This window comes from Hyperoodon ampullatus, assembly GCF_949752795.1.
Source record: "Hyperoodon ampullatus genome assembly, chromosome: 5".
Classification (NCBI taxonomy): domain Eukaryota; kingdom Metazoa; phylum Chordata; class Mammalia; order Artiodactyla; family Ziphiidae; genus Hyperoodon; species Hyperoodon ampullatus.
This window is the reverse complement of record NC_136918.1, coordinates 42,172,995-42,200,630: the sequence shown is the minus strand read 5'-3', so window position 1 is coordinate 42,200,630 and position 27,636 is coordinate 42,172,995. Positions and strand designations below refer to the sequence as shown.

At 38.0% G+C, this 27,636-nt stretch overlaps 1 protein-coding gene across 2 annotated transcripts in view; it reads left to right on the top strand.

Moving 5' to 3' along the window:
* The window catches only part of LPP (LIM domain containing preferred translocation partner in lipoma), a gene marked incomplete at its 5' end in the record, with an annotated part of 466,507 nt that overhangs the window by 349,146 nt on the left and 89,725 nt on the right, over positions 1–27,636 (top strand). For both annotated transcript variants that reach the window (XM_079704195.1, XM_079704194.1), the window contains one exon: positions 10,298–10,467. In XM_079704195.1, coding sequence (XP_079560321.1) covers positions 10,298–10,467 — 170 coding nt within the window. The remainder of the gene's footprint in view (positions 1–10,297; positions 10,468–27,636) is intronic.

Sequence of the window (27,636 nt, the reverse complement as noted above, 5' to 3'; positions counted from 1 at the left end):
CGCCTGCTAGTGGAAAGAAACTAATAGCTGAGGCAGCACACTGGGAATTAGTTTTGTGCAGCTGAAAGCACACTGTACTGAGAGCCTGAAGGCCTGAATTCAGGTCTCACCTGCTGTTGGCTTGCTGTAGGGTCTTAATCTAGGCGCTGCCTCTGCCTGAGCCTTTGCTTTTTCATCTGTAAATGAGGTTGCACTGGATGGTTTCTAAGTTTTCACATGCTCTTACATTTTAGGACTTTTAAAATCCTCTAACAATGTGTTATGGGCATTTCGGCACTAAGTAGAAAATCCAAAACCCAAGTAAGACTAATTGGCTTCCCTGGGACGTGTCAGGTGAGAATATCACCCATCTCTGGGTCCAGCACCATGCAAGCAGATAACGTGGTCCAGCTCAAAGATCAGTAGTCTTGGGGTCAGATGAACTGAGCTTGAATTCCAACTCTATTATCTACCTTTCAAGTCATGCACAAGGTTATTCCTAGGCTAACTCATTTGTTAAAAGAGGATAATTGTCTTATCTGGCTTTTAGTTTTTGTAAGGTTCAAATGAGAACATGGAAATGATGAAGTTTTATGTGAATTTGCAGGGTTACTCTCATTCTTCATATATCAGAAAGCTAAAAGAAGTAGTGTTAATTATAGCTTTCATTTTGCTCTTTTTGGTAGCGTCGGGTAAGAAAGTACATTTACTATTATAAGGCAATATATAAATATAAGGAGTGCTTGTTAATATTATAAGGAGAAAATTGTGGCTATTGTTAGGTATTGAAATACAGTAGCTTCGGGAACACCCAGTGTTAGGTTTGCTCTTAAATAACCAAAATACATTCGGAGATTTCCCATCAATCAAACTAGAAGTAACATGGCAAACAAAGTTTTTTTCAGCTTTGAGTGGAGGCTGAGGGAAATGCACATTGCCATCAGAGATACCCTAGAGCACATTTTAATCATAAGTCAAAAATAAACACTGCAGTAGCAGTTTTAACTGTACTAGTAAACACTGATTTTTTTTTCCGTTAACAGATCAATCATGAAATAAATTTTAAATATAGAAGAATAGATTAAAAATTAAGAGTCGGGATATGAACATGCCCGTGTGTAAAAATTAAAGTGAAAAGAAATCTTGGCTTTAGCCAAAACAGATACTAATATTCCTGTTAGGAATGTTGTAAGGTTTATGCAAGCTTACATCTGCCAGGCCAGATGTTTTTAAGAATTTTGGAATTCTAAAGTCAAAAGCCAGGTTAAAGGACTGGTTAAGTGGGCTTTAAGGCCAGACCGACTGGTCCCCAGTTCCAGCTTCAGTAGTTAACTCTGTGGCCTTGGGCAAGCTACCTAATCTCTCTAGGCTGCCATTTCTTATACTATAATGAACATAAAGAGAGGACCTACGTCATCAGGTTGTTGGAAGGATTACTTGAGATAATATATTTAAATACTTAAAACAGTGCTTGACACATAATAAGTGCTGAATAAATCTTGATGATTATCATCACTCTGGGGTCCACAGATTTTTTTCAAGATTGGGATTGAATTTCGAGCACTGAATTCTATTAATACCATACTGGTAAATATAAATCTTACGTAACTGCCTCATAGATGCAGCTTCCTCTTGCCTGCTCATGGACCACCATCTCTGGTCCTAGTCATAATGAGCTCTTCGTTTTGAAGTTTTCCTCTACCTCCTTAGTTGGAGGGGGAAATAAGCAGGGACTGTACTAGGCACTTTGTAGCTGTTCCCATCATTGAACTTGGTGACCCGGGAGTCAAGGCAGTCATCGTCATGACTTTTTTTTTTTTTATTGAAGTATAGTCGATTTACAGTTTTGTGTTAATTTCTGCTGTACAGCAAAGTGATTCAGTTATACATACATATATGTATATACATTTTTTATACTCTTTTCCATTATGGTTTATCACAGGATACTGAATACAGTTCTCTGTGCTGTACAGTAGGACCTTGTTGTTTATCCATTCCTTTTCACAGAGGCTGAGAAAAAGTTACCCCTGTGCACAGGACTTAGCACAGTTATTCTTCTTAGAAGAATAACTGGATAGATGACTCAACTACTTGTTTTGAAAACAAGGGACTTCAGGATCAGAGAATTTAGGAAACTTTTCCAAGTTCCCATAGCTAGTGAGTAACACAGGCAAGACTCGCAATTCTGCCTGATTGCCTTTATACCATGGAATATATAATTTTGTTCAAAGGGCACCATATATTGTATCCCAAACTGCAAAGCAGTATTGTTTTTTTGTTTTGCTTTTGTTGTTGTCTGGTTTTTGGTTATGTTTTTACTGCTCCTCCTGAGACTGGAAGTTGTTGTCAGAAAGTAATTTTCCTGACCACTGTGCCTGTGTATATTAGTTTAGTGAAGGTTAGGACCAGGGTACATGGTGACCAACTTGCTCCTTCTGCAGTTTCCTAGGATGTAGCTCCTTAGGGCCAGGTCTTTTGGTCCCAAACACCACTGCTTTCTAAGAACACTCTAGGATGAACTCCACTTTGTGGAACATATGAACGCGTGGTTCCCTTTAGAACAATGGTCCCCAACCCCACTGCGCATTAGCATCGTGATTTTAGGGCCCGTCCCCCAAACCAAATAAATCAGAACCTCTGCAAGCAGAGTGTGGCCATCAGTATTATTTTAAAAGAGTTCCTGGTGGGAAGCCAGAGTTTGAGATTCAACAAAGGGTAAGGGTTAGAGTTCAACCAAAGGTCTTTGAAGGACCCTTAGCTGTACTGATTTCACCATGTGTAGCTGATTCTGACACTTCACTAAGCTCGCCTGAGGCTTGGGGTGTTGGAGAAGTGATGCTTTACTGGCTCTTCTTTCCCTGGGAGTGGGAACACACCCCACTCCTCAGCAATGCCGAAAACATCACAGTTATGATTGAATAATGAAGTGTATTCCTAGAAAACCACAAGCTGATTAAGAAGATGGGCTTTAGAAGTCTGACCTGGTTCCCATCCCAGCCTCACCTCATTTCTACCTTTGAGACCTTGGCCAAGAGACTTAACCCCTGGTTTCTTATCTATCAGATAAGAATAGATAAATGTTGATGGGACTAAATGAGAGAATGCATGTAGAGAGCTTAAGGCAGTGTCTGACCCAATGGAAAAAATACAGTCATTTTCTTTTATGTTTTTATTATGCTCCTTCACAATGCAGTGTATTTACATCAGTGAAACATGCTTGCTTATGCAGCCCTATGTGGGACTTCCCCTCCCAATTTACCTCCTTACCTGAAGGTCCAACCTAAGCAAATATGTGTCTATAAATGAATCACCTCATGGTTAGACTTTGTAATGACTTCCTTTTACCAGGTCACTCATTTCTCACTCCATCTCATCTGGTTTGTTGCCCAGGCCTCTGTCCACCAATTCCCAAACCATTCTCTCGGACAATTTTTGGGAGTCTGTTTGTTTTGTTTTGTTTTCTTGTTACTTAGCTTAATTTCTTATTTTATACTAAAATGCTTCTTATTTTGTCTCCTTCTGAAAGCTCTACATGTCTACCGTTGGTCCTAGTGCTATTGTAGTCATTGCTCCTTTTCCTGTTGTCTGCCTGTGCACACGTGTGCCTGAGAGAGAGAGAGAGAGGGAGAGAGAGAGAGAGAGACAGAATAGAGAAGAGAAAGAGAGGAGAACAGCTATCTGCCCTCTGCTTCTCATTCCTATCCATGTGCCCATTGAATCTGCAAGCCGTCTCTGCAAGGACCATCTAAGCAATAACAGTGAAGTAGTATAGTACAATTATATACACACAAGCAGTGACAAAATTAGATGTGTCCTGCAGTCCAGCTTTTAATATATGTTAAGGATCCCAAGATTCACAGAGCTAAATAGCACTAACCATAGGAGACTGGATATTGGTACAGTATTTAAAGGCAGAGTCCAAGAAAATATATAAAACTTGATTTGATGTATGATGTATACTATGTGGTATCGTTACCTTAAAAGGCTATCGGTTGACATTCTTTGTGTGTTCTGTATTGTCTAAGGCCACATAGCAGTGCCATATGATAAATTTATTTACAGCACAAAAGAAGCCTCTTCTATAGGAATACTTGTAATTAATATATGTGAGCTGCTTTCTCTGGCTTAATGTTGTCAAAGTATTTTATGGTAAAACTTAGCTGATTCTCTTCATGTATGTTATCAATGGATGGAAAGCCATTGAAAACTCTTCAAACTAAGACATAAAGAGACAGCATTAGGGAAATTACTCTTGTTGGTGAAAAGCAAGATATATTATGATGCCACAGAAATTTCTTTTCTTCAGCCAACTCATAGTTAGCAGTCTGTCCCCTAACTGTTTTGCGTGCAGATGAGGTCTGTCTGGGCGATTCTTGTCAGCTGTTATTCTGACAAGCAGTGCAGAAATAGGTACCCCTTGGAACAGTGGCTTAACTTGCAATCACCTGGAGAGCTTTTAAAAATTCCAATCCTAAGACATCACACCTCAGACCAATGAAATCAGAATCTCTGGAGCTGGGACCCAGAGATCAGTATTTTTTTTTTAATTCCCCAGATGATTCCAACATACAGGCAAGGTTGAGAATCACTGTCCTAGGACTTAACACAGCTTAAAAAACAGGTTGTCTATTATGCCATGCATTAATACTACAGGGTTTCATAAAGTAAAAGCTTTGGTGATTAGAAAATGCCATCATCTTAGACTTCAGTGAATGTCATATGGACTTGTCACAAAAAGAGTACAAACTTGTTCTATGATCTTTTTGTACTTTCAGTGGAAGATAATTTCTGAATCAACTTAATGGAGCCTGTGCTTTAGGAAAATAACTCCAGTGGACACATGTAGGGTAAATTGGAGCAAGCTTTTTTCTAGGAATAATTTGCTATCAGTTCACTACTCTGATATAACTTTATTGATTCAACTTTTGGAGCAGGACTTTGTTCAGAATATATTTTAAAAGGTGCTTAGTGAGAAAGCTGATAGATCATACAATTGGCATATAGAGTTTCAATTCATTTTAATATTTAAAGATAGACTGTTAATTTTGCTTATGCCAAAAATTTCTGTTACAAGGCAAGTGGCAAGGAGGAGATGGAGACATATGTAACCTGGCTTTATGTCTGCATAAATGTACTAGTTTGCTTTTGATTTTTTTTTTCTTTCTTTCTTTTTTTTGCTTTTGATGTTGAATGATGCACAAGTTTGAGAGTATGTCACCCCCCGTCACCATGCCACCAACGCTCAAAATGACTGGACATTTTTGGTCTCACCTCAGAAACAAGCAGTATCTGCAGAAGAGGGTCTATGGCCTATCGTATTAATGGTGTACTGGTCACAAGAACATCATTTTTAAATGAAATTTTATTTTCATATTATAAAGAAAATAAATTCACATTACAGAAAGAGAAAGCTGGCACCAGTGAATATGAAAACCCATGTCCCACTACTCCACCTGTCTTGCTTAACTTGTAGATTTGCCTGTAACGTCATCCTTCACCCATGCCATTCCTAAAATGGCTTGTTCAAAAACTATCTAAACTTCCAGACTTAGCTCAAGTAGTAAGACCACCATAAGGCCTGTCCATTTGTAAGAGGGAGTAAGTCAGAGCTAGTGGAACAATCAGGAAGTCATTGCAATGACCCATGAAAGATAATAAGCCCAATCTGGGCAGCAGACCTGTGATGGAAGAGAAGCGTTTCAGAGACTTTGCAGAGGTTGTAATAGTTGTGGGAGTGGGAAAGAAGGAGGGGGAGGGGTGAGAAGAGTCCCTGACTGGCTCCACAATCGATACAAAGCGTTATCGATATATAACAAACGATAATACATGGACAAACTTTTTTTGGTTCCGGCATCTCAATTCACTGACAAAGTTCCCCCCAGGCTGTCTAACCCTCTGTCCTTGGATTTTTTTTTTTTTTTTTTTTTTTTTTGCGGTGCGCGGGCCTCTCACTGTTGTGGCCTCCCCCGCTGCGGAGCACAGGCTCCGGACGCGCAGGCTCAGCGGCCATGGCTCACGGGCCCAGCCGCTCCGCGGCATGTGGGATCTTCCCGGACCAGGGCACAAACCCGTGTCCCCTGCATCGGCAGGCGGACTCCCAACCACTGTGCCACCAGGGAAGCCCTGTCCTTGGATTTTTTAAGTTACTGTGCTAAGCTTTGCCATTGAGCTCCTCATACCATCCCTGGGTCTGAACTTGACCCTGAGCTTCCCACTGGCCCCTAATCAACAATGTTTCCTTCATACTCTCATGCCTCCAAGTCTGGTACCATTCCCCTGGTTTTTCTCGTTTAAAAGCGCTGAGATACTTGTCTCCAAGATGGGCAGCAAGATTGCCGGATGCTTTTAATGATGTGTAGCATGAGCCCCTCTAGGGGCAAGGACGTATTATGCTCTAGTGACTTTCTTTCCATTGTGAATGTCTCCCTAAAAGGTATAGTTTGTACATTTTTGTTGATGTGAAAAGGTAACATTCGGGCATCTTTTCTGTCCTGCTGTAGGCAGAAAGTGTAGAGAGTGCTATTTTTAATTTTTGTTCTTTGCCCTTTTCTGTGCTTGTGATTTTAAAGGTGCCAGACTGACTGCCCTCGAGCGTGGTGTCCCCGATTTCTCCCAAGAATAGGAAAAATACGGGAGGCAGCAAGCTGGTCATGTCTGGGTCCAGCATATTAGCCTGACCCACTCTGGAAGAATATTCTCCAAAATATAAAGGAAAAGATTGTTCCTTGTGAACACAGTCCATCTGCTTTCATAGCTGAGAGGACAAAACCTTGTTGTCCCACCACCAAGCCACTGCAGAGTTTCTGGAACCAGGAAACCCAGCCACTCATCCACTATGTGGAAAAACTAGAATGTTTTTTTCTCTTCCATCCCCACCTGTCAAAATTCCATCCTTTAAGGTGGGACTTAAATGCCTCTTTCTCCGCAAAACCTTTCCTGAGCCCTCTCCAGTGTGATGTTCCTCCCACATCTCCAGAGCACTTTCTCAGATGACAGCACATTTTGTCATGTGATTGTAGGATGTTATATAGTCTCATAATTAATGTGAAAGGCACTGACGTCGCCTAATTCATTTCTGGGTATCATACAGATTACAGTACTGGGCAAAGAGTAAATACCTGGGGAATGCCTGTTGAATACAAAGAGAATTCCAAAGCTTAGCTTTTCATCCTGCCCTTTAGGGCTCTGCTCCAACCTTTCCCTTTAATCAGTGATTGAAATTTTCTCCTAGATCCTCATGGGTAGTTCTCAAACTCTCCATAAACCATGCAGGCTCAGCCTCCTGGATTCCAGATATTACACATTGGGCAGCCATGGTCTGGAATCATAATTGCTACCTCTACCTGTCTCATCGATCACCATGACCAATAGTCAATCACATTTGGCCAGAACAAATTTTTTCCTAAGTGTGGTCCACAGATCACTGGTAGTCCCTGATGGAGTATCAAGGAGTCCAGTTTGGTGTCTAGAAAAGGAAAGAGTAGTAAATAATTATTTTGTTGACTTGCATTTAATGAATCTGAATTGTAAATCTACAGTATTCACAGGAATCCAATATGCTCTTAATGAATCACATTCTTAAAGATTGCATATGTACCACCAAACCTATGTTGATCGGTGTTGTTTATCCAATGTTCAGTAACATTGCCATTAAGCCCACAGTATTTTCATGTCATTAGTATGTTTTTTTTTCTACTGCTGCTAAACCTACATTTTTTTATCATTACTATATTACCCTATTTCTTCAGTTCGCCAAAATAGGTCAGTGATTTGAATGTGATTCTTTGAAAGTAGAAAAAATAGTAATAAAGATAATCCCATAAATACCACTTTAGATTAATATTACAAATGTAAACGTTAGTGAAGACAATTCCAGTATAAATATTGGAAATGAATCTATATACACTGGGATGAATGTGATTATTTTGCACAAGCAGTTGAAAAAGAAAATTTGGAATGCTATGATGATGATGATGTAATTTTTTAAATCATATTTTATAGATTGGTGATCAATTTTCCTATATTTTATGGATTGGTGATCCATTCGCCTGTAATTCCCAATATGTTCTCTGTAGTGAAATGTTGTCAGATAGTGGCATGAAGCTCTCAGACTTTCAGCATCCTTTTCAAACATAGTATAGTGAACTTTCTAGTAAATCAATGAAGTTTTTTTTTTCTGAATAATCACAAAATAGTGCCATATGAAAATCCTAATTTTGATACTAAAGGCAATGAGAGTCTAAAATTTTAAAGCACCTTTCTAAGGTTGTACATCTTTTAATAAAAAACAGACACAAGTTCACTCTTGGATAGAAGTTTGTAAATCAAGCCACAAAGTTTATTACAAACATTTATTTTATAAAAGTTTATCAAATGTCAAGAATATGATGTCAAGACTTAATAAAAATATCAACTGTGGTGGAAGTGGCTCAGTTTCCAAAAGTTTGACTCTTTTTTCAGCGCTTGATATTTCTCATTCTTTAGGGGGAAAATGTTCTATAGTTTGGGCTATATTTTAAAGACGCATTCAAATTCTGCAACAAAATGTAAAGAAATACTTTCCAGGGCCAGTGCAAGAGAAGATTAGAAACACATTTGCCTCTTTTCTCCCAAGTTGAAACATTTAAAACCTCCTCCCTTCTAGGTGTGAAATAGTTGTCAATCCAATGTGATGGAGGGCTGAGGGCAGCCTTTAGTGAGAAATCTCTCCATAGTGTCAACTCTGTGTTCAATCCTGATGCACAGAACTAGGCAGAAGCAAGACAGCAGAATGGTTAGGACCATCGACACTGAAGCTAGACTGCTTGAGCTAGAAGGTAGTCAACCACTTATGTAACCCAGTTTCCTCATCTGTAAAATAGGGATACTAATAGTACTTGTCACACAGGTTGTTGTGAATATGAAATGAGTTAATATACATAAAGCACATAGAAAGTGCCTGACCCATAGGAAGCACTAGTTTTGCTAAAGCTTATCTGTAAAAGCCTGCCGATTCTTGCTGATGTTCCCAGTGACTTCTAATTACTTGTTAAAACTTTTTTTTTTTTTTTTTTTTTTTTTTTTTTTTTTTTTTTTTTTTTTTTTTTTTGCGGTATGTGGGCCTCTCACTGTTGTGGCCTCTCCCGTTGCGGAGCACAGGCTCCGGACGCGCAGGCTCAGCGGCCATGGCTCACGGGCCCAGACGCTCCGCGGCATGTGGGATCTTCCCAGACCGGGGCATGAACCCGTGTCCCCTGCATCGGCAGGCGGACTCTCATCCACTGCGCCACCAGGGAAGCCCCTACTTGTTAAAACTTTTTACCTTCGTAGAAATAAAGGATAAGAAGGGAAACTGAATGCGGCTCTGACCTCTGGCTCAAGATTACCATGGTGAAGCCAGCTATGGATACAGACTGCAGCCAGCACAGTGCCTCTCAATGACATAATTTTGTGTGTGTGTAAATTACATGTTAATGTTATTATTCAAATTTTAATGCAGTTTTTTTTAACCTAAACACAGTGTCCATATGTGGTCAGAAGCCCCATGAATCAATTTAATCATGCTGAAAATTTGCAGAACACTGGGCTGGACAGTGACAACCAAGGCCATGAGGGACTCAAAATCCTACAGTCTGTGGAAATGTTGCATGATTAAGGGATATTTAAACTATAAACAGACTTGGAGGCAATGCTAAGTTGTAATATCTTAAAGGGTGTCAAGTGTAAGAGATGAGACTTTTTTCTTGAGGCCCTAAAGGACAGAACTGAGACTATTGGGTAACAGAATGAGGAAGCATTCCGGCTCAATACAAGAACACTTTCTAGCAGTCAGTGCTATCTGGAAATAAAAGGGACTACTTTTTTATCTGCCTGTCACTGAGGGCTGGATGCAGAGGTTTTGCAAGCCAGGCTTTTGTGGAAGGAGTTGAAATTTGAGTCTGGACCCAGTTCCCTCACAGTCTAGCTGGACACATAGTCTGTCCAAGGAGAAAGACTTTTCTAGATTATGGCTTCCACTCCTACCATCCTGAGTCATGTTCCTCTTAATTTGTGTGTGAGATTAGAGGCAGATCACTGGCCTCAACATCGGGAGACCTGAGTTCTACTCAGTCACTCTCCATGGGACCTTGGCTGTGAGTGTCAACTTCTCAACTGATTCGTAAAATCCCCGTCATGCTGGCCTCATGGGGGCTGTAGTGGTCATCCTGCTCATGATGGTGATGGCGGCGGTGGTGATCCCATCCGCTGTTGACATTACAAATGTGCTGTCCCCACCACACCCTGTCTTCTTTAGAAGGACTGAAGGTGTTCTTAACAGTCAACCCCTTTTTTCTTTCAGGCCGCTGTGCTCGCTGTGGGGAAAATGTAGTAGGGGAAGGTACAGGATGCACTGCCATGGATCAGGTCTTCCACGTGGATTGTTTTACCTGCATCGTCTGTAACAACAAGCTCCGAGGGCAGCCCTTCTATGCGGTGGAGAAGAAAGCCTACTGTGAGCCCTGCTACATCGTAAGTTCAGATTTGGTCCTCAGGTCCTTTACAAAGATGACTTATTTGGCAAAACGCCAGTCACTCTAGCTCAAACGTAGCCATCAGATCTTTGCTTCTCATCAGATTTCAAAATATGCATGTGTGTAAATTGGTATATCTTAATTTTTATCCATATGCCCCCTGTTCATATGAAGTCAAAGGGTTCATTAGATGGGGCTACCATTCAATTAGTGGCCTGCCAGGAAGATCATCACCCTGTGGCTTACAAGCATATATGTACAAGCTAGCGCGCTCCCCCTTAAAGCATCAGAAGGTTTCCCAAGTAGCAGAGTCACACCACTTCTTATTAGATCTCACTCCGTATTTGATGTCATATTTGTAGAGAAACGTTGCAGGGCCTTGGGACTTGTGAGTGCTCTTTCAAACTCCTGGGTCCTTTGAATCACCTTTTTTCTGCCCAGAATTTCTCTTACCTGTCATACCCAACAGGTTTTCATGATGCAGTTAGAGAAACTATTATAGAGTACCTTAAAGGGAAATAAATAGTCATGCTGACTGAGCTAATAATTGTCTCCTTTTTTTAAATACACAACTATATTTTAATAACATAGCTGGGTGACTGAAAAATACTCATAGTCACATTATCTTAGCTGTTTGTCAGGCTACTTAAATCTACACGTTAAGCTATCTTCTGATAGAGCAGTTTGGTAAATGAACATAAATTTTTTTAATCTAAAGTAAATTTCCTTGCTATACTTCTACACGATTTTATCGCTCTGTTGAACACTTGTTAGTGGAAAAAGTAGTGCTTTTTTGAAAACCCACACAAGAGGCGTGATTTGGCCCTCAGCACCCCTGGCATTTCAACGTAAGAGAAACCTTGGGTGCGAGGTATTGGAAGTTATACACATAGCTTTGCAGAGCCCCAAGGTTCAGGTTTATTGCAGAAGTTTCTGGCCTCACTGGGATTTTCCCATAACCTGACAGCTCAAACTCATTGCAGCCCTGGAATCTGTAGCAATGATCTGAAATATCTTCGAGATTAAGATCTTGCAGGATTAAATATTGTTTTGCATCTCTTAAGTTCAATTTTATTTCATTTTCCTCCCCAAGGGCAACTTGGCCACATATAACATCATTATAGTGCCACACAATGTTGGAGCTGGAAAAAAAAGCTTAAGATCATTTGTCTAACTCCTCTCTTTAGAAGTGAGAATACAGGGACTTCCCTGGTGGCACAGTGGTTAAGAATCCGCCTGCCAATGCAGGAGACATGGGTTTGAGGCCTGGTCCAGGAAGATCCCACATGCCGCAGAGCAACTAAGCCCGTGCGCCACAACTACTGAGCCTGCTCTCTAGAGCCCATGAGCCACAACTGCTGAGCCCACGTGCCACAGCTGCTGAAGCCCACGTGCCTGGAGCCCGTGCTCCTCAACAAAAAAAGCCACCACAATGAGAAGCCCGCACACCGTAACAAAGAGTAGCCCCCGCTCGCCACAACTAGAGAAAGCTTGCATGCAGCAACAAAGACCCAATGCAGGCAAAAATGAATAAATAAATTTATAAAAAGAAAAAAAAAAGAGAACTGAGAATACACAGAAGAGAACAAAATGACTTATTTTATTAGTGTCAAAGCCAGGATTAAATTCAGTTGGTCACACTAGTCTCATATTTGTTGCAGACACTGCAAAGCTTTAGTTCATCCAGAACATAAACACACCAAAAGGCTTTAGTTTATCCAGAACATAAACACAAGCACAGTGATATCCCGTTGCTTTGGAAGGGACAATTACATATCAGGAAAAGTCTAGTGAACAGAAGTATGCCTCTTTAGGATGTAAAAAATGTTTCAAATATCACTCTTAGAAATCTTTCTTGAATGAGAAAATTACAAAATTCCCTGTCTTTGTAAACAGACTGTGTGGATTGTCGTTCACACTGATCTAGGACCACAGTGAATTTATTTATTACAGTGAGCTCAGCCTCTAGAAACACCTATGGCTGTTTGTCCATACACTAAGTGACCACAGAATACACTGTTTTTTGTAATTCTTGTGTCTATTTTTCACCCTTTTTTTGACTGCATTGTTGATTCTTGTTACTTGAATGATGCTCCTATGGCTGCTTCCTTCAGTTTTCTTTTATCTCTTATGACCTAGGAATCACATGAACAATACTGGGAAACACTATAACACGCTTTGAAGAACATGGGTTTGAATTTGATTACATCACTTAATACTTTTTCTTTTGTTTTTTTTTCAACATCTTTATTGGAGTATAATTGCTTTACAATGGTGTGTTAGTTTCTGCTTTATAACAAAGTGAATCAGTTATACATATACATATGTTCCCATATCTCTTCCCCCTTGCATCTCCCTCCCTCCCACCCTCCCTATCCCACCCCTCTCGGTGGTCACAAAGCACCGAGCTGATCTCCCTGTGCTACGTGGCTGCTTCCCACTAGCTGTCTATTTTATGTTTGGTAGTGTATATATGTCCATGGCCACTCTCTCACTTTCTCACAGCTTACCTTCCCCCTCCCCATATCCTCAAGTCCATTCTCTAGTAGGTCTGTGTCTTTATTCCTGTCTTGCCCCTAGGTTCTTCATGACTTTTTTTTTTCTTAAATTCCATATATATGTGTTAGCATACAGTATTTGTTTTTCCCTTTCTGACTTACTTCACTCTGTATGACAGACTCTAGGTCCCACCACCTCACTACAAATAATTCAATTTCGTTTCTTTTTATGGCTGAGTGATATTCCACATTACACATCTTCTTTATCCATTCATCTGTTGATGGACACTTAGGTTGCTTCCATGTCCTGGCTATTGTAAATAGAGCTGCAATGAACATTGTGGTGCATGACTCTTTTTGAATTGTGGTTTTCCCAGGGTATATGCCCAGTAGAGGGATTGCTGGTTCGTATGGTAGTTGTATTTTTAGTTTTATAAGGAACCTCCATACTGTTCTCCATAGTGGCTGTATCAATTTACATTCCCACCAACAGTGCAAGAGGGTTCCCTTTTCTCCACACCCTCTCCAGCATTTAATGTTTCTAGATTTTTTGATGATGGCCATTCTGACCAGTGTGAGATGATATCTCATTGTAGTTTTCATTTGCATTTCTCTAATGATTAATGATGTTGAGCATTCTTTCATGTGCTTGTTGGCAATCTGTATATCTTCTTTGGGGAAATGTCTGTTTAGGTCTTCTGCCCATTTTTGGATTGGGTTGTTTGTTTTTTTGTTATTGAGCTGCATGAGCTGCTTGTAAATTTTGGAGATTAATCCTTTGTCAGTTGCTTCATTTGCAAATATTTTCTCCCATTCTGAGGGTTGTCTTTTCGTCTTGTTTATGGTTTCCTTTGCTGTGCAAAAGGTTTCAAGTTTCATTAGGTCCCATTTGTTTATTTTTGTTTTTATTTCCATTTCTCTAGGAGGTGGGTCAAAAAGCATCTTGCTGTGATGTATGTCATAGAGTGTTCTGCCTATGTTTTCCTCTAAGATTTTGATAGTGTCTGGACTTACATTTAGGTCTTTAATCCATTTTGAGCTTATTTTTGTGTATGGTGTTAGGGAGTGTTCTAATTTCAGACTTTTACATGTACCTGTCCACTTTTCCCAGCACCACTTATTGAAGAGGCTGTCTTTTCTCCACTGTGTATTCTTGCCTCCTTTATCAAAGATAAGGTGACCATATGTGCATGGGTTTATCTCTGGGCTTTCTATCCTGGTCCATTGATCTATCTTTCTCTTTTTGTACCAGTACCATACTGTCTTCATTACTGTATGTAACTTTGTAGTATAGTCTGAAGTCAGGGAGCCTGATTCCTCCAGCTCCATTTTTCTTTCTCAAGATTGCTTTGGCTATTCAGAGTCTTTTGTGTTTCCTTACAAATTGTGAAATTTTTTGTTCTAGTTCTGTGAAAAATGCCAGTGGTAGTTTGATAGGGATTGCATTGAATCTGTAGATTGCTTTGGGTAGTAGAGTCATTTTCACAATGTTGATTCTTCCAATCCAAGAACATGGTATATCTCTCCATCTATTTGTATCATCTTTAATTTCTTTCATCAGTGTCTTATAATTTTCTGCATACAGGTCTTTTGTCTCCTTAGGTAGGTTTATTCCTAGATATTTTATTCTTTTTGTTGCAATGGTAAATGGGAGTGTTTTCTTGATTTCACTTTCAGATTTTTCATCATTAGTGTACAGGAATGCCAGAGTTTTCTGTGCATTAATTTTGTATCCTGCTACTTTACCAGATTCATTAATTAGCTCTAGTCGTTTTCTGGTAGCATCTTTAGGATTCTCTATGTATAGTATCATGTTATCTGCAAACAGTGACAGCTTTACTTCTTTTCCTATTTGGATTCCTTTTATTTGTTTTCTTCTCTGATTGCTGTGGCTAAAACTTCCAAAACTATGTTGAGTAAGAGTGGTGAGAGTGGGCAACCTTGTCTTGTTCCTGATCTTAGTGGAAATGCTTTCAGTTTTTCACCATTGAGGATGTTGTTGGCTGTGGGTTTGTCATATATGGCCTTTATTATGTTGAGGAAAGTTCCCTCTATGCCTACTTTCTGCAGGGTTTTTATCATAGATGGATGTTGAATTTTGTCGAAAGCTTTCTCTGCATATAGTGAGATGATCATATGGTTTTTCTCCTTCCATTTGTTAATATGGTGTATCACATTCATTGATTTCCACATATTGAAGAATCCTTGCATTCCTGGAATAAACCCCACTTGATCATGGTGTATGATCCTTTTACTGTGCTGTCAGATTCTGTTTGCTAGTATTTTGTTGAGGATTTTTGCATCTATGTTCATCAGTGATATTGGCCTGTAGTTTTTTTTCTTTGTGACATCTTTGTCAGGTTTTGGTATCAGAGTCATGGTGGCCTTGTAAAATGAGTTTGGGAGTGTTCCTCCCTCTGCTATATTTTAGAAGAGTTTGAGAAGGATAGTTAGCTCTTCTCTAAATGTTTGAAGGAATTCGTCTGTGAAGACATCTGGTCCTGGGCTTTTGTTTGTTGGAAGATTTTTTATCACAGTTTCAATTTCAGTACTTGTGATTGGTCTGTTCATATTTTCTATTTCTTCCTGTTTCAGTCTCGGAAGGTTGTGCATTTCTAAGAATTTGTCCATTTTTTTCCAGGTTGTCCATTTTATTGGCATAGAGTTGCTTGTAGTAATCTCTCATGATCCTTTGTATTTCTGCAGTGTCAGTTGTTACTTCTCCTTTTTCATTTTTAATTCTGTTGATTTGAGTCTTCTCCCTTTTTTTCTTGATGAGTCTGGCTAATGGTTTCTCAATTTTGTTTATCTTCTCAAAGAACCAGCTTTTAGTTTTATTGATCTTTGCTATCATTTCCTTCATTTCTTTTTGATTTCTTTCTGATCTGATCTTTTTGATTTCTTTCCTTCTGCTAACTTTGGGGTTGTTTTGTTCTTCTTTCTCTAATTGCTTTAGGTGTAAGGTTAGGTTGTTTATTTGAGATGTTTCTTGTTGCTTAAGGTAGGATTGTATTGCTATAAAGTTCCCTCTTAGATCTGCTTTTGCTGCATCCCATAGGTTTTGGGTCATTGTGTTTTCATTGTCATTTGTTTCTAGGTATTTTTTGATTTCCTCTTTGATTTCTTCAGTGATCTCTTGGTTATTAAATAGTGTATTGTTTAGCCTCCATGTGTTTGTATTTTTTACAGATTTTTTACTGTAACTGATATGTAGTCTCATAGCATTGTGGTCGGAAAAGATACTTGATACGATTCAATTTTCTTAAATTTACCAAGGATTGATTTGTGACCCAAGATATGATCTCTCCTGGAGAATGTTCCATGAGCACTTAAGGAGAATGTGTATTCTGTTGTTTTTGGATGGAATGTCCTATAAATATCAATTAAGTCCATCTTGTTTAATGTGTCATTTAAAGCTTGTGTTTCCTTTTTTATTTTCATTTTGGATCATCTGTCCGTTGGTGAAAGTGAGTTGTTAAAGTCCCCTACTGTGATTTTTCCTTTCCCTTTCTATGGCTGTTAGTATTTGCCTTATGTATTCAGGTGCTCCTATGTTTGATGCATAAATATTTACAGTTGTTATATCTTCTTCTTGGGTCGATCCTTTGATCATTATGTAGTGTACTTCTTTGTCTCTTGTAATAGTCTTTATGTTAAAGTCTATTTTGTCTGATATGAGAATTGGTATTCCAGCTTTCTTTTGATTTCCATTTGCATGGAATATCTTTTTCCATCCCCTCACTTTCAGTCTGTATGTGTCCCTAGGTCTGAAGTGGGTCTCTTGTAGACAGCATATATATGGGTCTTGTTTTGGTATCCATTCAGCCAGTCTTTTGGTTGGAGCATTTAATCCACTTACATTTAAGGTAATTATCGGTATGTATGTTCCTATTCCCATTTTCTTAATTGTTTTGGGTTTGTTATTGTAGGTCTTTTCCTTCTCTTGTGTTTCCTGGCTAGAGAAGTTCCTTTAGCATTTGTTGTAAAGCTGGTTTGGTGGTGCTGAATTCTCTTAGCTTTTGCTTGTCTGTAAAGTTTTTAATTTCTCCATCAAATCTGAATGAGATCCTTGCTGGGTAGAATAATCTTGGTTGTAGGTTTTTCTCCTTCATCACTTTTAATATGTCCTGCCACTCCCTTCTGACTTGCAGAGTTTCTGCTGACAGATCAGCTGTTAACCTTATGGGGATTCCCTTGTGTGCTATTTGTTGTTTTTCCCTTGCTGCTTTTAATATTTTTCTTTTATTTAATTTTTGATAGTTTGATTAATAGGAGTCTTGGCATGCTTCTCCTTGGATTTATCCTGTATGGGAGTCTCTGTGCTTCCTGGACTTGATTAACTATTTCCTTTCCTGTATTAGGGAAGTTTTCAACTATAATCTCTTCAAATATTTTCTTATTCCCCTTCTTTTTCTCTTCTTCTTCTGGGACCCCTATGATTCGAATGTTGGTGCATTTAATATTGTCCCAGGTGTCTCTGAGACTGTCCTCTGTTCTTTTCATTCTTTTTTGTTTATTCTGCTCTGCAGTAGTTATTTCCACTATTTTATTTTCCAGGTCACTTATCCGCTCTTCTGCCTCAGTTATTCTGCCAGTGATCCCTTCTAGAGAATTTTTAATTTCATTTATTGTGTTGTTCATCATTGTTTGTTTGCTCTTTAGTTCTTCTAGGTCCTTGTTAAACGTTTCTTGTATTTTCTCTATTCTATTTCCAAGATTTTGGATCATCTTTACCATCATAATTCTGAATTCTTCTTCAGGTAGACTGCCTATTTCCTCTTCATTTGTTAGGTCTGGTGGGTTTTTACCTTGCTCCTTCATCTGCTGTGTGTTTTTCTGTCTTCTCATTTTGCTGAACTTTCTGTGTTTGGTGTCTCCTTTTCGCAGGCTGCAGGTTCGTGGTTCCCGTTGTTTTTGCTGTCTGTCCCCAGTGGCTATGGTTGGTTCAGTGGGTTGTGTAGGCTTCCTGGGAGGGGACTAGTGCCTGTCTTCTGGTGGATATGGCTGGATCTTGTCTTTCTGGTGGGCAGGTCCATGTCTGGTGGTGTGTTTTGGGGTGTCTGTCGCCTTATTATGATTTTAGGCAGCCTCTCTGCTAATGGATGGGGCTGTGTTCCTGTCTTGCTAGTTGTTTGGCATAGGGTGCCCAGCACTGTAGCTTCCTGATCGTTGAGTGAAGCTGGGTCTTGGTGTTGAGATGGAGATCTCTGGGAGATTTTCACCATTTGATATTACGTGGAGCTGGGAGGTCTCTTGTGGACCAGTGTCCTGAAGTTGGCTCTCCCACCTCAGAGGCACAGTCCTGATGCCAGGCTGCAGCACCAAGAGCCTTTCATCCACACGGCTCAGAATAAAAGGGAGTAAAAATAGAAAGAAAGAAAGAAAGGGAGGGAGGGAGAGAGAGAGAGAAAGAAAAAAAGAAAGAAAGGGAGGAAGGAAAGAAAGAGAGAGGGAAAGAAAGAAAGAAGATAAAATAAAGTTAAATAAAAAATAATTATTAAGAAAAAAAATTTTAAGTAGAAAAAAACAAAAAATGGACGGACAGAACCTTAGGACAAATGGTAAAAGCAAAGCTATACAGACAAATTCACACACAGAAGCATACACATACACATTCACAAAAAGAGAAAAAGGAAAAAAATACATATATCTTTGCTTCCAAAATCCACCTCCTCAATTTGGGATGATTCATTGTCTACTCAGGTGTTCCACAAATTCAGGGTACATCAAGTTGATTGTGGAGTTTTAATCCATGTCTCCTGAGGCTACTGGGAGAGATTTCCCTTTCTCTTCTTTGTTCACACAGCTCCCGGGTTCACCTTTGGATTTGGACCCGCCTCTGTGTGTAGGTCCCCTGTTCTTCACTCAGACAGGACGGGGTTAAAGGAGCCGCTGATTCGGGGGCTCTGGCTCACTCAGGCCAGGGGGAGGGAGGTGTATGGATGCGAGTCGAGCCTGCAGTGGCAGAGGCCGGCTTGACGTTGCACCAGCCTGAGGCGTGCCGCATCACTTAATACTTTGACTCCTTGGGAAAGTTCCTTGATCTTTCTAAGCCTCAGTTTCCTCATATATATAATGGTGATGATTGCTGGATTCTCCCCAGACTTGCAAATATGAAATGAGGCAGTCCTTGTAAAGCACACTTGTCTGGCTCAGGGAAGGCTAATGGAATTAACGTTATTCTGAGATTAATATTCATAAGATTTCTGACCTATTTAACGTTTCTGAAAGTGAGCACCTTACATGTGTAGTGAGATGCATAGGGCTTGGGAAATCTCAGACTTAACCCCTCTCTCATTTTTAAATGCTTTGCTTGCTCTCCTGAGGGCATAGTAAAACTTAAGAAAGTGTAAGCTGGCTAATTATGAGCTTCTACAGTGGTGGACTGAGGTTTCCATCTCCATTCCAGGTGGAGCAGCTCAGTGATTCTTTAGGATGTGTTTCCTTAGGACTTGGTTGCCTGTTACTATACTATGCTCGTGACAAGGAGCACTATCTGGGTGATATTTAATCACATCCTTGGAAGAAGTGGGTGAATTCAAATAATGGAAACTCTTACCATCCTTTTTGACTTCACTCCCTCTGAAGAAACTTTAATCAAGATTTTTCTTTAATGAGATCTATCCGTGGTGACTCTAAATGTAATTTAATTCTTATCGGAATTCAGTTAAGCTTTACTGAAAGACCTTTCCTGGTTCGATATTGATTTCAGAGTTCAGCACAGCCCTCAAGCCCTCAGATGGATGTTTTAGCATTTTAAGTTCTTCTGAACTTTCATAAGTCCAATAAGCTGCCACACGAAAAATGTAAAGAGCTCTCTTTTGGGGGAGGTTGGGGAAGCTGGGAGAATAAAATGAAATAAGTTTGTTTTGAAAATAGAGTTTGTTTAAGGAGGACCCTAGTGCTGTATGTATCTCTCTTGGAACCAAAGCCCTTAGGATAGAGCAGTGTCATTCATTCAAATTGCTTCTTGTTCCACTAGTGGAAACAAGATGTCTGAAAGACATCCTGTACAAAACAGAGAAAACCTAAGCCCTGGGCTCAGTCTGTTCCTTTTTTTTTTTCTTTTTTTCTTTTTTTTCTTCTTTTTTGGTTGATGGAATCAGAAGATTGAAGATAGTGGTTTAGTTAGTTAATTATTTCTGTGTAAGGACCACCCTGTTTGATGCTCTGAGTTCAGGAAGGAGACCAGTCTAATATAAATTTAATTTATTCTTGCCTGTGTTGGTTACTGATCAACTTAAGATCATATTTAAATTAAACATTTACATAATTTGGAGAGAGACTATACCAGTTATGGCTTTATCTTTGATTTAATGATTATTCATATTTTCCTATGATCTCTTGAATCCTTAATCCTTACATGTACATAGCTGTAATCAAACAAATTGGATTTAGTAAGGCATTGTAATTCTCTTTAATCATTTTATACATGCTTTCCTTTGTATTTTCTATTGATTGACTTAATGTAAATATGTATATAGCTTTCCATTGTTAATAATTTCCCTTTTAGCTTTTTGTCTGTTTAGTTTTACATTATGTTTACACACCACATTTTAAAACCATTGGCCACTAGGAAGATATTGGGTATTTTCCAAACTTTTAGTATTGTACATAACATGCCTATAAATGAGTAAAAAATTTTATGTTATTTTATTTTGAATTATGTTCTTAACATAAATCCTTTGATTTATGTTACCAAGTTTACTTTATGGCAATTTGGAGAACTTTTACTGGATTTACCTTAAAATATTTTTCCAATTTTCAGAACCATGAGCAATAATGAGACCAAATGTTAAACTATACCCTATCCACTACTGAAGAGGTTTGTTTACATTTATTTTGAACCAATTTTTAATAGATGCATTATGTAATAGTTTTTAATTTGAGTTTTTATGATTAGCAAAATCAATGAGAAGCTTTTCTACTTTGATGATAGATCTCTTAAAAGCTTAGTTTTGATTATTCTTATGGATTTGGATCAATGAACAAATTAAAATTAAGAGCACTAAGCTTCCTTGGGAAGGAAAGGGATGTAAATAGAATACATTGGTTCTAGTCCTTTCTCTCCTGGTGTGATGTTAGATAAGCCATTTAATTTCTGGGTACCAGTATCCTCATTTATTAAAGGGAGATATTAACTTCTTCCTTGTCTTCAAAGGGAAGGAATGAACAAGTGTCATACTTTGTACATCATGAAGAAATTGTTTACTAATATAAGGGCTTAATCTGATTAATAACATTATTATCATTGCTTTTTCCCTTAGCTTAATCTGATAGAATTTAGAAATCCTCTATGTCTGGGGTAATTTCATTGCTGCAGTTGCTATGGAAATACTGAAATAAATAGATGTCATAGAAAGAATATGAGGACATATATGAGAAGAAGAGGTTCATGTTTTGCTTAAGAAAATTTTTGTGTTGGTATAGGCAGCAACCATGCCTCCCACTTACGTGTCCTTCTGCCCTTAATGAGACAGGTTTACTCATAAGTACAGATTTACAAAAGAATTGCTGTGTTCTCAGCATTGGCAAAGAGTCTGGGCCTAGAGACACAGTGCATCAGAGATTCTCAGAAAGTCTGTTTATGAAATGGCAGCCAAAGATCTTCCCCTAAACCAGGGCTCTTACTCAGAGTGGGTGAAATCCAACTCCTGACTCTCCAGCAGTGGAAGTTGGTACAGACATTTTTATTATAGTTACAATCCAAGCGATTAAAAGACCTCAGGAAATAGGAGGCCAACTCCACAGGAGACTAAACACTTGAAGTTTCCTGAATTTGACGCATTCGTGGCCAACACACTAACAGCCATTTGCTCCCTCTGTCACTAAATGGCTACAGTCAAAACATTCTAACTTTTCAAGCTACATTAGGAGGTAGGTTTGTACCACTTCAGGAAAGTTGTCCTTTTATATGCTCAATTCCTCCTAATAAAATGTTTTAAAAGCAGTTATGACCAGTGCTTTATGTGGGTATTAGGAAAGGACTTGGAGTTTGGACTAAACTTGAAAAATTCACATGAACTTCCCTCCTCCTCTTTTCTTAATTGCCCACCTCTGCTCTCTCATTTCCAAGGAGTGTTTCTCTCTCTCTCTCTCTCTCTCTCTCTCTCTCTCACACACACACACACACACACTTTCTAATTAATGTTACGTCATCATCCCACAAGCACTCACCCAGGAAGGAGAAAGTGCTTCAAGCGAGAAGAGAATTTGTCAAGTATGCTCTTGAGAGATTTAACCATGCTAACTACTATGAATAATTATCTCTTCCATTTGTACAGCCCCTTACATTTTACAGTGCTCCTGAGCCTCTATTACTGCACCTTACCATACCTATTAGAATCTTGTGAAACAGACAAGGGGAAGATTATTAGTCCCATTTACAGTGGCTTTGATATTTTCAAAGTAAAAGACAAAAATGAAGACTAGGGAACAGATTTAACTTGCATTTTATGGCTGGATCCATACTGCCACCCTGAAACTAGTGTTCAGCTTCCTAAAAATGTGCAGATACTGACAGCCGCCTGGGATTATAGCCTTCGATTCCCACGATTTTCATTGATGACCACGTGAGTCATGCCTTCCAGTATTACAGAACCTGAAAGGCTGAACTTCTACCAACGTAAAACCATAGCCCTGTCTTTTCTTGAGCATTTACTTTTTGCTGTCTTTGAAATGCCTCAGGTTTTAAGACAAAAGCCTCTTTTTATGGTTAAAAATAATATAGGAATAACTAACGTTTTTTGTGGTGCTTTAACTTTTACAAATCACTTTTCTTTTATCTCATGTCACTCTCTTGTGATCTTAGAAAATAGGTACAGTTATTATTGCCTTCATTTCCAGTAGTAAGAAACTGAGTTTTAGAAAAAATCAGCTTGCTCAGTTCCACAGAGCATGAGTGTCAGATCCAGGACTTGACCCTGGCTTTTGATTCTCAAGTCCAGCTCTTTCCACATATCCAGCAAATCACTGAAAATCTCATTTGTTATTACTAGATTTCTTTTTTCCTATTAATTTTTTCTCTGTTACCATATTGAGCTCAGAATATTTTTTCTTATGGTAGTAACTCTTTTTTAAAAAAAAAACAATGAAAACTGTTTTTAATTATTACATGCTTATTAGAGAAAAATTGGAAAATATTTTAAAAGGTATGTAGCTCTCCCGTCTAAATATTATAACAGTTTACTCTTTACTATGTATTCCTTTTCTATTTCAGTGTACCTCTGTATGGATATATGCTTATAAATGTAACCACACATCTGTATAAATGTTTACACATATACACAAACACAATGAGGTCATGCTATTCCTATGAATTAATAACTTGCTTTTATTACTTAATAGTGTATCAAACTTTGCCTTCTACAGAAATAGTTTCCTTTAAATATTCCATGGACACTCAAAAAGAATGTGTATTATGTACATGCCCTTTCTGAAAAAGTGACTCAAAGAAATATTCCAGCAGACAAATAAATTAATCAAAAAGTGTGTGAGAAATCCAGAGCAAATAAATTGGTGATAAGCCATGAACCAATAAAACTAATAGGTAAAAATAAGGAGATATGGGGATATATGTATACATATAGCTGATTCACTTTGTTATACAGCAGAAACTAACACAACAACATAAAGCAATTATACTCCAATAAAGATGTTAACTAAATAAATAAATAAATAAATAAATAAAGAGATAGGAAAAGATATAATGGCAAATTCAGACCAAAAGAAAATAATATTAATTACCTACTAACTATAATATTAAAAGCAGACAGGAATTCCCTGGTGGCCAGTGATTAAGACTCCATGCTTCCACTTCAGGGGGCCCGGGTTCAAACCCTGATGGGGGAACTAAGATCCCATAAGCCATGCAGCACAGCCAAATAAACAAAAGAGAGAGAGAGAAAAATATAGCAGACAAAATACAATTTAGGACAAAACTATCAAGCCAAAGAACATTATTTTATTGATAAATGTCACAGTTTCCAAAGAATAGCTCTGAGTCTGTCTTCATTAAATAGCATTATGTTGAAATATATGATATAAAAATATTGATGAAATATGAAATGAAAATGGTGAAACCATAGTCTTTATAAAACTGTAACACATTTCTTGCAGTCTCTGACAAACTAATTATAGAAGTTGAATAATATGATTAATATGATTAATATAATCTCTTTGGTCCATACAACCAAAGAGATTATGTCTTTCCAAATCTTTGTGGAAGATTTAGAGAAGCATCATAATATAGTCTGTTAGGAAAATGTAGACAGTTCCTACTTTGGCAGGCAGAGTTGTACATATGTTATAGTAAGACAAGAAATCTATAAAAGGATAAACAAACACACTCTTGGGTTAAAAAATTCTTAGAAAGTAGTGATAATGATAACACCGTATGACAGGAGGATGAGATGCAGCCAAACTTGAATTCCAAGTAAAGTTAGAATCATTAATTGCAACAAGAGTGCAAATATATGAACCTAAAAAGCTAGAAAAGGACAACAAAATCAACCCACAGGGAGAAGGGATTAGTTTAAAATAAAGGCAGTTATCGATACATTGAAAAATACTGAATTTTCAGGTCCAGGAGGTGATTCTTTGAAAAGCACAATAAAATAAACATCCAGTGAAGATAATCAAGAAAAAAAGGGAGAAACAAAATTTACAGAAAATTAGGAATGAAAAAAGAAGCTTTTAGCATAGGTATAGAAGACATATAAAAATTATTGCACTTAAAATTTTATGTAAAAGAGGCTATTTTCTGTGCATATCTAAATACAGGGGAAGAAAACTTAAATAACCTCATAAACATGGGTGAAATGCAGAGCTACCTCCAGAGAAAGAACCAAGAAATTTCACTAACAGGATTTTTCAGATCTTTGAAGAACAACTGATTCCTGTGCTATTTCAACTTTCAGAGCTTAGTAAGAAAAGATAAGCTTCCCAAATCATCTTGTAAAGCTAGCCTGACCCTGAATAATAATACCTAACCTAGGTTCACCCCCAAAGAACACTCTATGCTAATCAAACTTTCACAAATGCAGAAATCCTAAATGAAATATTAGCAAATTGAATGCCACATAATAAAACAACCCAGGTTATTCCATGATTCCAATGTTAGAATAGTATCAGGAATGTTTTAACATAATTCACTGTACTGATATATCAAATTTTAAAAAAAACTAGATAATCATCTCCATAGATGCCAAAAGGGTATTTAATGAAATTTGTCACACGTTCTTGTTTAAAAACAGAAACAATTGCAGTAACTCAAAATGAGCTCTAAGTAAAATAGAAGAAAAAAGATGTATAATTTCAATAGGATAAAATAAACCAATAGTGAGCCTTCTTCCTAGATTTTCCTAGATATGCACAGAATCCCTGCTATTATATCAATATTATTCTTAACATTCTAGTCTTTGTAATGGAAATTTAGAAACAAAGGATAAATATATATTATATATATGACTCTTTGTTTTATATATATTTCAATTACATAATATTTCTAACACAGATAAAGCTAAAAAACATAATAAGATGAAATTCCATGTATCCATTATCCAATTTAAGAAATAAAATATTAGAAATTCAGTTCAAATCCCTTAGGTTCTTGTCACTAATCACATTCTCAAGACTCCTGTACAGAGGTAGCTACTATGCTAAATTGTTTTTTTATCATATCCATGCATTTCTTTGTAGTTTTACTACGTATCTCTAAAATATATATTTATACCTATAAATATAAATAATATATAAATATATATATATAGTATTGTTTGTATACAGTGTTTCTTAATTTTAAATGAATGGCATTGTATCGTGCCTATCTTTCTGAGATTTTTTTCACTCAAAATTATAAGACTAGGATGTATAAATGTTTACAGATGATAAGATTATTGTTTAAGAAAATCTGAGAAAACCTAAAGTATTAGAATAAGAAAAGTTTAGTAACCTACCAACATTAAAATCAGGAATTTAAGTTTAGAAAATATAACAGGAAAAAAAATCCCTATACAGAAGTTACAAAAAATATAAAACACCTAGGTAAACCTTTCAAAGTGTAAATGATCTAAGTGAAGAATGCTATAAAATTTTACAGGGATAATTAACTCATGAGCAAAATGATTTGGGGATTGAATATGCTTTGGAAAGCACCTCTCACTTTAACAGGCATTTATATCAGCACCTTGTAATTATACAACAGCACAGCTTTCAGTGGGAGAAGAATAGTTACTGCACTGTCCTCTGCTAATGGTTTTTATTTAGCCCTTTTCCCCAGATAGCCCCCAGTCCTTTGCTGATTTGGATTACTGCCCACCACATCCCTGCAGGTTTCAAGGCAGTCCTTGATAAGGGTAGTAAAGCTCACACCTGTAAATAGACCTCCCGGAATAAGAAAGAGACCTAGCTGAACAAAACCTTTTCCTCCAGTTCCTATCCCAAACTATATTCATTTCTGTTGTCATAGAATTAGAATGCTTTTTTAAGGGCCAGGAGGAACCTTAGAAATTCAATAACGTCATTTTCATAGCCAAGAAAACCTAAAGCCCAAGAAAGCTGACTGATTTGCCTGAGGTTATATGGTTTATTAATGTCGGGGGCAGAAATAGAAACCATGAGCCTTGATGATGCCTTCAAAGAACTGCTTTCTTTGTGACTGACATCAAGAGATTTAACCATGTGGGGCTACAGGCCCCGGAGAAACATCCCTAGAAAATGTTGGTTGCGTAAATTTTGGTTGGAGAGTTTAGAAATAGGACAGCATTTGCTTCAGCCCCAACCAAGATGGAGAGTCTCAGATTTCCAGGTTAAATGCCTCTGAAACTTTATGCTAGAACCTTCCCACTGCCCTAGTTTGTTTATTTTTAAATCAAGCATGAACTCACCACTCGGTGTTTGCCAGAGTTTGGATGAATGTCAGCATCAGGCCACTGTAATAATGGTTTAAGATTATTTAATCCTATTACTTATATACTTCATTAGGCTGAGTGAATTGTTGGCAGTGGTTCAGTAAACTTCCTACTTTAGAGATAAAAGGATGGAAAGAAAATAGAGAAGGAGTCTATTCCTCGTTTTCTTTCATATTTATCTTATATCTCTTAAAGGATAAAGGAATGATAATTACCCAGCTACAGCTTGGAACCTGCATTAGTAGGGTCTTCTGAACTACTCCATACCCTCAGAAGAGACAAATGAAATAGCATTTTCAATTGGCAGAAAAAGGATTTGGGCAGAGGGGGGAGAGAGAGAGAGAGAGAGAGTTTATGCTTTCAAATTGATCTTAAAAATAAACCTGAAAATAAGTTCAAGAGTCCTAGGTAAGATATCAGTCTTTCACTTAGGGGACCTGATGTGAAGCAGCAAATGAGAAAGAATATGGAATTTAAAGTCAGACCTCATTCACACCCAGCTTGGCCAGCTACTATGCTGCATTCACCTCATTTCTTTTAGCTTAAATTTCCTCACAAATAGAATGAAAGTGGTATTTCTTACCTCAGTGGCTAAGTGAGGGTTCAGAGAGGTTGACAGGGCTGAATAAAGCTCAAGGTATGGGGGCTTTGAGCAGTAAATAACTGCACAGACGAAGCCTCAGGGACACACCCACAAAACCTGCAAAGGAAGTTTGCCTAACTTGCATCACCAAAGGACGGTTATTCTCCAGCATTTCA